This window comes from Loxodonta africana, chromosome 9, assembly GCF_030014295.1.
Source record: "Loxodonta africana isolate mLoxAfr1 chromosome 9, mLoxAfr1.hap2, whole genome shotgun sequence".
Taxonomy (NCBI): domain Eukaryota; kingdom Metazoa; phylum Chordata; class Mammalia; order Proboscidea; family Elephantidae; genus Loxodonta; species Loxodonta africana.
Genome location: NC_087350.1, coordinates 108,664,642 through 108,678,586, shown reverse-complemented (window position 1 = coordinate 108,678,586; position 13,945 = coordinate 108,664,642). Strand labels below are relative to the sequence as shown.

Below are 13,945 nucleotides of genomic sequence, written 5' to 3'. Positions count from 1 at the left end.
ATGTAGCATTCTATTTTCTTTAACACAGCAGCTTTATCTGTGCAGCTCGGCAGCAGGGGTCATGAAGACACAAACACCTCTATACTTAGAGTTGCATAAAGAACTGATTAGTAGCACACCGAGCCATTATTTCAGGGTTTGATAAGGAAACAGCAGAGAAACAACAGAAAAAAGAAAAAAAACCCCAAACAAACGCAAAACAGAGTTCAATCAATGCAGTAAAAATAGAAACCAAGAAGTAAAATGCAAATATACTTACAAACTTGAAGCCTCAGGATAGATTATACTCAAGAGTAGTACTTTTTCTCAACAACAACATACTTAAACATGTTAAATCTCTATTTGCTGAAATGGTTCAGCTATTATAACTGCAACCAAATTAGTGGGTTAAATGCTGACAGAACAACACAGGTCCTGTGGGTATCTCAATTCCCCGGAGCATGAATGAAGAACCGATGCCAAGGTTACGTCTTTCCTACCTCTGACATATAAATTGGCAGGGGCAGAATAGCGAGTGCCCGCGCTGTTGGTGGCAACACATTCATATTTTCCTTGGTCGGATTCTTCGCTCTGTTCGATCTGAAGGGCGCCTGTATGGATATAAAATATATTGCCAAAGGGATGGTCAGAGAAGGCTTTCTCAGCTCAGAAAGCTAAACCTCTTAACAATATGAAAAACCCTGAAAGTGAAGGTCCGCTCAACGTCGTTTCAATCTCTTGCTAAGGTGCACAGACAGAAGATGATGTGATGAGAAAAACATATAGAGATTATTTTTTTTTTTACATCATCAATGCTAGCATAAGATAACAATATCTCTTCTCCCAAACAAGCCTTCTAGTCATAATTAACACTCTTATTTCCTAGACTAATAAAATGAAGATGGGTGAGACTGCTTCAAGGAAGTATGGCTTTTAAATAAAACAAAAGATTAATTTTTTTGTTTTTGTTTTTGTTTTGTCTCATTTTGGTACCAAAAGTGGCGCAAAAGATAGGTACGCTCAAAAAAAATACCAGGCCGGGTTTTCAAGAAAGTCTTCTGTGGAAGAAAGCCAAAAATTCGCAGCGATCACAAAAAGGCTGCACAAAGCGAAAAATGAAAATTAGTCATTAGACATTATCAAAATATAACTGAAAGAAACAAAACTCCCTTAAGACATGCAGATGTTTTAAGAAAAGAAAGACAGTTTGCCACGACTTACAATCATTTTATTACATTTGCTGAAAAACAAAGAGCAGTTGAATTAGAAGATTGAAAAAAAGTTAAAAAGCATGGCCTACGCCAGCGAGGAAGAGCCGACCAACCACTGCTTGAGGACCTTGAGATGGATCCCCTAAGACACCCATTAAAATCCACCAGTGGGATTAGCAGTGTGGTGTCACAAAACCCCAAGAAAAATATAAAACAAGAATTACAAAAGAAATGAACACCGAGTCAAAGTATGAAAAACCAGCGATACCACATACCACCAAGAATACTGAGCACCTTTTGTTTCCATAGCCTGAAGGACTGAAGATCCAAAAATCCAGAGGCGAGAATTCCAAGAAAAAAAGAAGTGGGGAAAAAAGCATTGCTGTCAGGTTGTAGGCGAGTGGGAACGGGTGGAAAGGGGAGTCATTCTTTGACTTTTAAGACATTAAGAGAAAAACAAATTGAAGAACAAAAGCAAAAACCTTTTGAAAGATAAAGACAAAAAGCTGATGTTCCAGGCTGTCCTTCTGCATGTCTGCCACTGTTCTCCAGACCATCTTGGCTTTGGTCCAGAACAAGAACAGCTAAGGAAAAAAAAATGATCTTTTTTTTTCTCCAGTTGGACAAAAAAAAAGGAAAAAGAAGAAAAAAAAAAAAAAAAGAGAAAAAAGAAAAAGGAAGAAGAAGAAAAGGAAAAAAAGAGGGACAGATGGTACGCTGTGACTGGTCTGTGGTCTAAAGACCTGGATATGCTTTCTTTGAAGCATATCACAACTTAAATAATTGTTTCCAGAAAGAAAGAAATGAACAAAACAAAGAGGAAAGAAAAAAAGGAAAAGAAAAGTCCACAATATGAGAGTCACTGACCATAACCAAACAGTACAAAGGGAAAAAAATAAAGTTGATGGACGTTCTTGGAATGGTTTTGAAAACAGGACAAAGATGAGAGGAATGAAAGGACAGAAAGAATGAGTAAGATCATTCTGTGAACGTTAGTTCAGCACTCTTACCTCTTATTGGTGTACCACCTGGGTGGATAATATGAATGCAAATAAGATTAGAAAGAAGAAGCATTAGTACGAGAAGAAGGAGGCTAGGGCTGGGGAGAAGAATTAAATTAGATTTACAGAATTCAATAAGGTCTTAAAAGAAACTTGAATTACTATACTGGTAAAAACAGGAATATATTAGATAGTATTATTAGATCATAAAAGCAAGTTGCATTATATCACAGAGGGCAAAGACCTCAATAGGCAGCATTGCCTTTCTCAGGGAAGCAACTGAGTTCTTAGCTCTGGGGTTATACAGGGTTAGGATTATATCTCATAGGCCTCATATTTCTTAAAAAAAAAAAAAAAAAAGAACTATACAATATTTTTAAAAGCATAGTTTAGGAAAACACTGGCTAATCTACTTAAGTATATATATAGATACGCATGTATATATATATACTGTTAAAGGAAATACTGAAGACTCACTAGAAACAAACACTGCTGATTGGCTCGTTTTATGCTACTTGTTATGCTACATTTGTGTGATATAACTTGTGCACTATTTTATTTTTCTACACAGTGTTCTTAACGATAACATTTCTGTGGAGGTGTGCGTGTGCGTGCCACTATGGAGATCTGCTGTCTACGCTGACAGTTAGTAAAATGCATGCCATGCATTTTATTAATAATAATAATATTCTGAATATGGAAATTAGTGGGGGTGAAGTGCACTTCGGAACTAAGCACTTACCAATAGATTCTGGAGATTTAAATACGGAGAGAAGAAAGACAGCATAAAAATATTATTATATTCCTTATAATTTGGTACAAATTTTTCAGAATTAAAGCTTTATATACTAAATCATCTATGTTACATGTGAATTAATTAATTCTTTATTTACAATAACAGAATGCTCATCTACACAATTCTGCTGACAACAAGCAAAAGATGCAGTTAACGAGACGTTTTAACATCACAGGACAGGTCAAAAGCTGAGAATTCTGGGAAGACAGGCAGTTAAACAACTTAAGAATTCTATATCAATATTACTACCAATGTCAAAGTAAACAGCTTATTAATACTTGTCCCCATGACATTAACTAGGGACAGGCTCTAAAACTGAAGAAATTTAGAATTATCACTACTTTTAATCTAAAGAGAGCAAAGGAATAAACTTGGGGTGGGGATGGGAGAGGGAAAAAGGGCAACGGGTAAAGAAAGAGAGAAAGCAGCGAGAGCTGGAGTCTACACCAAAAGCAGACTTCTGTAGATCCAGACACTGGAGGGCTCAAAAACCTTTAGTGTGGGCGCACACTACTGTGGATAATGTGTACAACAGCTCGCTCACAATCACAATAGTATTAACCGAAATCCCCTCCTTCCATTGGCACTTTATCAAGGATTTTCTTAAAAAATACATCCAGTTACTCATGGGATGACGTTTCTGTGCTTTATGTATTAGTGAAAAGAACGCAGCTGTGCCCAAACTTACTGAACTTTGGTACTTTGATGTGATCAAATGTAGAAAAGAGAGCAGAAAACACGCTTTAATAAAATCGAATCATTTTAGTGTTTAATATGAACATTTCGGTTTTTAATGGACATAACCATTGGAACGCCTTGCAAGCTCTGAATGAAGTCCAATGTTGAAATAAATTTTTTGCAAAAGGAAACAGAGAAAGAAGAAAGAAAGAGGAGAAAATGGATCCATCAAATACTGCGGAAGAGCAGTAAATTAAAAAAAAAATTATCAAAAATACAGTCACAGCAGTGAGCAATGTGGATTGAACAGAAGCTGCAAAACACACAGAGAAGGAGAGAAACAGACTCTGAAACGGGCTATGACATCACAGACATGGACAACACATTAAATAACAGAGAAAGAGAAGAGGGAGAAAAATCAATACCTAAAAATTAAAATAAAAGAAAAGAAAAAGAAAGAGAGAAAGATAAAAAAAAGTTCTCTAGGAGTTAGTGGGAACAGTAACAAGACCCTACCTGATCGTAACTGCTTAATACGGCCATTATTGTTGCTTGTGTCGACAGGTAAGAAATCTTTGAACCAAGTGATTTCTGGATCTGGATTCCCACTGGCTGCACAAAGCATGGTGGCAGTGCGCGTACGCTCCACCACCTTCAACTGTGGGCCCATGTCAATGGTAGGGAAGCCCCTGGGAATTTGATCTTCTGCAAGACAAAAGGTGATACAAACATGTTATCAGAGCAGATGCCCCAGAATCAAGAGATATTGACCACAAATTGTTCCTCTTATCCTATTCAGTATTTGTTGAGAATCTAATACAAACCAGGCAGCATTGCATTACTAGATTCGTTAGTTGTTAGTTACCACAGACCCCGTGAACTACAAAATAAAACATTGTCTGACACTGGGCCATCTTCATGATTATTGGTATGTTTGAGGCCATTGTTGTGGCTACTGTGTACTGCTTTCCAACCTGGGGGACTTCATCTTCTAGTAGCATATTGTACAGTAGAGGTCCCCACCTTACAACGTATTCAAGTTATCACAAACTGCATGTACAACCGTCCATATTTTTTTTTGGTACCTCTTATTGTTAGTAATACGTACTATATACAATGTTGCAGCGCACAATTTCCTGATGCTTTATTCTCATGCCAAGCCCCGAAGATGAAGATCGGATTTATAAACATATGGATAACAAAAGGTGATAATAATGAAAACTAAAAAAAAAAAAAAAAAATGAAGTGTTCAACTTACGTTAGAACCAACTTAAGAGAAAGTCATTGGAACAGAGCCATATTGTAAGTCGGGGACTACTTGTATTCTGTTGTGACCCACAGGGTTTTCATTGGCTAATTTTTGGAAGATCACTGCCCCTTTCTTCCTAGTCTGTCTTAGTCTGAAAGCTCCAATGAAACCTGCCCACCATGGGTGACCCTCCTGGTATCTGAAATACCAGTGGCATAGCTTCCAGCATCACAGCAACACACAAGCCACCAGAGTATGACAAAATGACAGACTGGTGGTGGACTATTAGATTAGATACAGTTCAAACGTGATCTCTGACCAGAAAAGCTCACAGTGTATGTTGGAAGCCAACAGACCGCCCAAGAGCTTGGACACTATGTGACAGAGGTTACAATGAACGGATGTGGTAAGTTCTCTGGCAGCACAGAGGGAGAGGTAATTACGACATTTTTGCCTGAGAAAGTCAGCAAGTACCAAGAGGAGGCTCAGAACTGAAATGAGCCTTTAAGAACCGCACTGGGTTTTTTTCTTTAAGAACAAGCAGAGTTGGCCAAGTCAAAAAAGGAAGAAGGGCCCTTTAGAAAGAAGTTGTTACATTTCTCTTATAAATACGTTTAACTGAAAGTGTAGGTTTTTTTTTTTTTTTTTTTTTCCCAACACAAGCGTAAGATTCTACCTGAACAAATTCCTTTGTAGGAAGTTTCATTTGCCATACTTTTTGCATATAAATGTGACCACATAAATAACGCACCCATACATACGAGGCACAGAAATGATGAAATTGAGTAAAACGGTTCTGGCACAGTTTGTGCGTTATTAGCGAAAAAATACGGTAACCAGAAAACTGCCCAACAGTTTCCCTTACGAGAGGCAACAACGAAAGCAACTCTCCATTAATGACACAAAGACATACATATTCCTTAGGTGGAGAGAATGTCTCCCTCTATCCCGAAGTCCTGGTGGTGCAGTGCGTAAGAGCTTGGCTGCTCAACAAAAGGTCAGCGGTTCAAATTCACCAGCTGCTCCTTGGAAACTCTATGGGGCAGTTCTACTATATCCTATAGGATCACTGTGAGTCAAAATCAACAGCAATGGCTTTTTTTTTTTTTTTTAATCCCAAAGTCCTGAACCATTTTTAGTAATTAAGAAGCAGAAATCTCTCAATGCTGAATCTTTAACTCATCTAAAGTTTACTTTTCCCCATCTCCACATCCAAATTGCTCCAGCTCTCGGATCTTGAGAAACTGAAGTCCACTGAAATCTAAGCGTAACCCATGCCAGTAACCTGCATTAGCAGTTTTCCAGCCACAATCAGAAAGGTATATTCTGTCCAAGCATGGGAGGGTTTTTAATTATATAGGTGATAATTCTCTAAAAAAGAATTTGGCCATTTATTTGAAGAGCATTAGGAAACATTTTGACTTCCATTTGGGTTGGGTGTTAATTTAATCAATACTTCCTCATAACCACTGATGAATTTTCATGAGTCGCTAATCCCAGAATGACTCAAAAGCACAGGTATCAATGAGCAAAGCAGTGATAATCATCAGATATGGCACCTAGCTTCTCCTTGGAAATGTCCTACAAGTTATGGTATGATCCCGTGAATTCATAGGTGATCCTGGGAAACCCGCTGAGGTCTAAGTGACTTATAATTTCTGATGAAGAAGCTCCATTTTGATGCCACCATTATGCTGTTAGAGCCCAGGTGGTGCAGTAGTTAAGAGCTTGGCTGCTAACCAAAAGGTCAACAGCTCGAATCCACCAGCCACTCCTTGGAAACCCTATAGGGCAGTTGTACTCTGACTATAGGGTTGCTATAAGTTGGAATTGGATTTATTATGCTGCCGGTAAAGTCTAGGCACTATCCACTTTCTCCCCTTTGTAGCCTGTAAGGAACACTCAGTTGGTTAAGTCTGTCTAGCAAGGTCCTTTAAAGTCAGACTCCATTTTTTCAGCCTCATAGGAATCACCTCCCCATCAGGAAACATTTCATCTATCCACACTGAAAGTCTTACCACTCTCCTGACAAATCACATTTAAGCCAAAAAAAAAACAAACCCACTACCATCGAGTTGATTCCGACTCATAACAACCTCATAGGATAGGGTAGAACTGCCCCATGGGGTTTCAAGGTTGTAAATATTTAGGGAAATAGGCTACCCCATCTTTCTCCTGCAGAGCAGCTGGTGGGCTCCCAACACTGACCTTTCATTTGGCAGCTAAGCACTTAACCACTGCTCCACCAGAGGTCCTCCAGACAAATCATATCCATGGAGTATTCTGTGCCTCTAGAAAACCACCAGCCAAAACCACCTTCTTTGTTAAGCTTTTCCAAACTTCTTAAACAAGTGTGCTCTTCTCCATCTTAGTGTTACCATATTGCTGAGGACCTAATCCACTGTCTTGCGCTTATCATTTATCACTGGTTTCTACTTCTACACCATGAGCTGCCCCATGTCTCATTTCACCCAATTTCCTTGCCACTAAATTAGTCTGGATTATCAAATTTTATGAAAATCTCCAGTGATTACCAAGCTTATATATGAATATAAGCCAAACAAAAACCAGTTATCATGGAGTCGATTTCAACCCCTGGTGACTCCATGTGTTTCAGAATAGAACTGTGCTCCACAGCGTCTTCATGGCTATGACTTTCAGAAGTAAATCACCAGGCCCTTCTTCTGAGGTGCCTCTGAGAGTCATTTGAACTGCCAACCTTTTACTTAGTAGCCAAGAACTTAACCATTTGTGCCATTCAGGGACACCTACATGTGAATGTCGTTAGCTGCTCTCCAGTTGGTTCCAACTCATAGCAACCCTATACACAAAAGAAGGAAACACCACTCGGTCCTGTGGCCCTCTACTTTACCAAGCGTGAATATATGTGTGACTATATACCACTTATTACGGAAAATGTTTTCCCACTTCACGGATTAGTACAGTGGTAGTTAGATGAATAGCTAAGAAACAGAAAGAGGTTTTGAACACTGAAAGAATGCCAAAATATCACCAAAGAATAAAGCTTCCAGGAATGGGAAGGGTTACTGAACAACAGGTTATTATAAGGTAAAACTGAGGGACTAATTAATTGGGAACAGTGTAGGCTGTGGCTTTCCTACTGGGCAGGACTGAAATACTAACCATTTCAATCTGTTCCATTACGATCTAATACTAACCTTTTGTGAGAGATTAAAGGAAGTTGCAGCAAATTGGGTTTGACACCTGGATTTACTACAGGATATTTTGCTGCCATTCAGTTACTTAAGGTTCCAAAACCCACTGCCTTTGAGTTGATTCGAACTCACAGCAGCATTATAAGACAGAATAGAGCTGTTTCACAGGGTTTCCAAGGGTGCCAATCTTTACAGAAGCAGACTATCATATCTTTGTCCTGAGGAGCAGCTGGTGGGTTAGCAAGGATTAGGGACTTATTAAAAAAAAAAAAAAAAAACCATAAAAATAGTTAACTTTAATGAACTACATTTTACTTAAATTGAAAGATACCTGCATGGCTGGGTTGTCTTCCCCACCTCTCCCTACTCTTCGTCACCAACATTGTACCTTGTATCATCACACATCTCTGACTCCTCAGCAAAAACCCCATGCCTGGTACCAAGTGTGCATTTTGGAAACATCACTTGAATGCAAGCTCGTGAATGCTCTTGTTTTCCTATGCTATTGATTGAAATGATTCCAGGCTGAAGTCATCCAAGAGCTACCAAGTACATGAGTCAATGGTGTCTTTGGAATCTGTTGACAGGAATGGTCTCACAAGCCAGAATTAAAGGACACAGCTCTTGCTACATTCTTTACATGTGAATACATACACACCCTCAGCCAAGCAGAGGTCTACCATCGACTTGTGTCAGAAACAGTGGCGAAGAATAGAATTCCAAGACGATTTTTCAAGGCTTACAATGGAGAGTTAAAAATTACAAGTGGGATGAAAAGTATTGTGCGAATTAGGCTATGCTAATTTTAATAATCTATTCCACTTGAATTTCATCAGGCTGTCCTTTATGGCTTTAAAGGCTTTGATAATGGATTGACGTCTCTGGAGTAGTTTTAATGTGTGGGGACCAAAAAAAGAAGACTAGATCAATAGCTGTTGTACCACACACATTATATTATTAAACATCTCACTTGGCAGCTACTAACACAAAATGCTTCAAAGGATAAAAATAATTTACCTCAAGTGCTCTGAAGTCAACTACACTGTCTTTGTTACCCAGAAATGACTTTATGAAAAAGCTCTAAGATTTTGTTTTTGTGTTTTCCATTTAGATTTTTAAAATTACTCCCAAAGCCACCATCTTAGGTTAAAACAAACAAACAAACAAACAAAAAACTTGGGATTCCTGAGCTGTTTCTGTGTTTCCCAGTCCTTTGTGTCTCCCAATAGTGTTCTAATGACTAGCTGCATTATTAGTATGCATAAATAATGCTCTCCCAGTCATTACTTCTCTTTTACAAGTTCATCTCTCTGAAGAGCTAAGCCAATGGTCAGTACTCATCAGAGGCAAGTGTCAAAGGCTTTTTGAGATTGTTGAACCACTTACTCAAGGATCTTGCCAAAGAAATCTAGGTTTAATAACCATTTAGAAGAAATACAGTCCTCACCTTGGGAAGAGTTGTCAAAGTTGACTTGTGCCCTACTGCAAGCAGCCTAATCCACTGCCATGACCTTTCTTTTCCTTCTTGGCTCATAAAGAACACTCTAGAGCCCCCTTTTCATAATACAAGTGCACAACAAAGATAATTCTTGCACACTAATCAGAGACTGTAAAGACCATCCCTTTCTTACTTTTAATAAGGGTAATTAAATTCCATTCATCCCCCCCACCCCCCTTGGAACAGACCCTCTTTGCATTTTGTTCATTTAAGTTTCATGAGCAACATCACAATATAACAGATTCAAATAGCCAAAGCTGTTACACCTTGACAGTTGTGGCTTGTTTCCAATTTGACTGTCAGGTATTTGGCAATAAACCCTAGTATTCAACATAAAACGAACTGTAGAAATAATGAAATTTCTAATTGGAATGCTTATCTCAGTGGGTGTAGTTTAGGAGATGTTAATTGTTTTGTTTTGTTTTAATTTTTTCCACCCTCTACGTTTATTAGTGATTTATATAAAACTGCCTTGGCCATTTGATAACATCACTTTTGACAGCTCATCAAATGTGTGGTACCAGGAAGTTGGGAATCATATCAATATCCTTTATATTTTAGCCACATAAACTTCCACAGGAAAAAAAAGCCACTATCAGAAATTAACAAATTTTCAATACGTTAGTAGTTTAAACTTTTACATGAAGTAAAAAGAAAAACATTTTGTCCTATTCATTAATGTATTCATTAAGCTTTCAAGTGCCTTACTTATCACTGTTCCATATTAATATTCAATCATGCAGAATTAGCTACTAATTCATCAACAATTTAAATCAGACTTGACCTTCACAAAGCCATTTGGTTTGTCATTTTGAGAGGCCATTAAAGGGCACATTACTACATACTTGTGCTTAGTGAATCATAGAAGTCATACATACTTTGTTTGGAATGGCAGCTATAATAGACCTGGAAATATAGCACATTCTTTGAATCTGTTTGGTGTCTTAATAGAATATGTTGATATGAAACTTCCATTATGCAAAGAGAAAAATGAGGGTCAGCATTTTCAAGAGTTAACTTCCCATTGCTGTACAACTTTTGTTAACAACCCCTGATCTGCCCAGGATTTGAAAGGAATCTATGGGGAGAATATTCTGACCCTGTTTTGTAGGGAGTCATGCTTTAGGTATCTGCAACAGATCAAGTAATAGCTTTTTCATAATTTGCTCAGTTAAATCGCTTTCATTGTTCATCCATAAACAATTTTTATGATGCTCTTACTTTCGCTCCAATTCCGCAAACACTGAACCTCTCATATTTGACAGGAAGCCACACAACTCTAAATTGCCTGCTAAGGCCACAGCCCCCATCCAAGGTGGCCTCAAGAAATGCTTGCGTGATGTTGCTAGGGCTCTTGCCAAGTGTATTCAACAAACCTGACCCTACTACTGTGGTCCCAACTTATTTCAAAAAACTTTACAATGAAGGGAAACCCTGGTGGCGTAGCAGTTAAGTGCTAGGGTTGCCAACCAAAAGGTAGGCAGTTCCAATCCACCAGGCACTCCTTGGAAACTCTATGGGGTGCCTGTCCTATAGGTCACTATGAGTCAGAATCAACTCGATGGTAACAGGTTTGGTTTGGTTTTACAATGAAGGACTGTTTGCATCATGCAAACAGAGTCTCAATTTTTCAGATTCCCAGCATTTACGCTAGTAATGAAAAATGGAGTCAATTATATCAATGATATGCTTCTTTAAAATCAGTACTAAAAGATGTGGCAATTATACCTAAACATTTAGACAGAACAATATAGAAGTTATAGTGAGAATGCAAGAACGGTAAAGCAAAATCAGAACCTGAGGGAAGAGACACACAGCTATTTTGAGGGGAGAACTCATCCCTTAAAAATCTTTTTTCTGAGTTCCAAACAGTTTGCTGCGGCTCCACTTTAAGCCCTCTCACTCAGAAAACCAAAAACAAACCAAACCCACTGCCATCGAGTCAATTCTGACTCATAGCAGCCCTGTAGGAGAGAACAGAACTGCCCCATAGAGTTTCTAAGGAGGGCCTAGCAGATTCGAACTGCCGACCTCTTGGTTAGCAGCTGTAGCACTTAACCACTATACCACCAAGGTTTCCCTCTCACTCAGAGATGTTAAAAATAAAACCCTTATTATAATCAGTATGCAAATTCAACTTCTTATAAGTTTATTGAGAGCAGGAACTATGTATACTGCCTCTATAATCTTCAGTGTTCAATTATCACTTGCTATTAGACTTGGAGTCCCTTGGTGGTGGATATCGTTAATGCACTCAACTGCTAACCGAAAGGTTAGAGGGTCAAGTCCATACAGAGGTACCTCAGAAGAAAAGCCTGGCAATCTGCTTCTGAAAAAGCAGTCTTTGAAAACCCTATTAAGCACTGTTCTACTGTGACACACGTGGAGTTGCCATGAGTTGGAGCTGACTCAATGGCAACTGGTTTATTAGACTTGTTCTGCAAGCCCTGGCAACCATTTCAGCACTCACTCACATGGCAGTTGTGCATACCAACTGGGCTTATTCAATGCCACATATTTAAACAATTAATTGGCCTCCCCCAATTTGACTATAAGCCTGTAAAGGGCAAAAACAATCTTATAATCTCTTTCCATTTTTTTTTTTTTTTACAGTGTCTTGATGTACTATAAGACATACATATGCAAAAGTAGTTGTTAGTTGAGTGTTCTCTATTTTTATGACTTATGGTTTTATTCAATCAGTAAATACGACATTTGTCGGCTGTGATGTACAATTGATGTTTGGCTCCTTCTTCAATTTATTGCAGCTACTGCACAAGGAGTCCACGATTCAGTTCCTGCTTTCTTAATTCTACAAGCAGCATTTCCTCGTACATTGGTTGCACGTTTTGTACAAGTCAAAACTGTAACCGTGACAAAATCTCACGTGAAAACTAAGGAAACTCATGAGAACACAGAAGAAACACGTATCAATACTCTACTGTTCTCCCATCTCTTATGATAATGGAATTCTTGGTGTTCATACTAATGAAAAAACCCAAAGGAATAGCTAGTTGTATGCTGAAGCGAACACTGGGTCTTCTTTCACTGACTGGAGCGAAGTATCCGGATATATTAAAGAGGGAGCTCTAGTGGCACTGTGGTTAAAGTGCTCAGCTGCTAAACGAAAGGTGTGCGATTCGAACTCACCAGCCGCTCTGTGGAAGAAAGATGCGCCAGCCTACTTCCATACAGATTATAGCTGTAGAAACCCTATGGTGGAGTTCTACTCCATCCTAGAGGGTTGCTATGAGTCAGAATCAACCCGGCAGCAATGGGCTTGGCTTGGGTTTAGGGATATATCAAGGCAGTGGGCATTCATGATGTAATCTTACAGGGTACAAATGACTTTTTTCTTTGAAGATGGAGGGACTGAGTGACAAGTTTTCACTAACATAAAAAAAAAAAAACGGGCAAGGAAAAATGTTAGACTTGTAATATGTAGAATATTAAACAAAAGGCCTGGGCCCTTTAATTATATTGAAATATATCCTTACCTCTCTAGAGAAACTGTATTAACTGATGCAGCATAAAGTCAGTTTTTTCTTGTTGTTTATTGTGACGAAAATATACACAACAACACTCATCAATTCGACAATTCCTACATGTATAATTTGGTGACACTGATCACATTCTCCATGTTCTGCTGACACTCTCACTATCCTTCTCCAAATTACTCCACCAAGTGGTTTTTGTTTGCTTATTTGTTTGTTTCTTTCTTTATACCTAAGGAGTAGAAATTCTCTTGGAAAATTTAAATATATGTGGATATTAAGACAGTCAAATAAGACGGTATTTTCATATTGATGCAAATTACATTGCATATTAAAACAGAAAGAGCCTTTGAACTATTAGTTCTAAGATTTGACTGGAGAGTCAACAGATGGCATCATTCATTCTACAAATATTTCTTGAGCGCCTTCTTAGTGCCAGCACTCAGCCAAGCACTGGGTATGAATCACCTAGAGAATCTCTATGTTGTTAAGATCCGACTGTATCTATGGAATAACTTAATTCTCTGAGAGCGTAATAATTCCAGCTCATTGGTGTGAGGATTGAGTGAGATAATGCCTAGTGAAATATGAGCATATGCTACCCCAAGCTCTCATAACCCATCATTGCTGTCTAGTCTATTCCAACTCATAGAGACCCTACAGGATAGTACAGAACTGCTTCATAGTTTCCATGGCTATAATCTTTACAGAAGCAGACTGCCTCATCTTTCTCAGAGCTGCTGGTGGGTTCAAACCACCAACCTTTCAGTTAGCAGCCAAGTCCTTAACCACTGCACCACCAGGGCTCCTTAAACTCTCATGCTAGACAAAGAGGCACATGACAATACACAGGTCAGAGCACC

The 13,945-nt window shown here is 38.6% G+C and overlaps 1 protein-coding gene across 18 annotated transcripts in view; it reads right to left on the bottom strand.

Annotated features, from left to right (window-relative positions):
• Nucleotides 1–13,945, bottom strand: part of PTPRD (protein tyrosine phosphatase receptor type D) — a 354,453-nt gene that overhangs the window by 222,541 nt on the left and 117,967 nt on the right. For 8 of the 18 annotated variants that reach the window (XM_064290520.1, XM_064290509.1, XM_064290511.1 and 5 more), the window contains exons 3-4: nucleotides 4,182–4,370; nucleotides 480–590 (exon numbers count right to left, since the gene is read on the bottom strand). In XM_064290520.1, the coding sequence (XP_064146590.1) occupies nucleotides 480–590; nucleotides 4,182–4,370 (300 nt within the window). Of the gene's footprint in view, nucleotides 1–479; nucleotides 591–2,200; nucleotides 2,219–2,933; nucleotides 2,943–4,181; nucleotides 4,371–13,945 lie in introns of all 18 variants that reach the window. The other 10 variants (XM_064290506.1, XM_064290507.1, XM_023545268.2 and 7 more) reach the window with 3 other exon arrangements.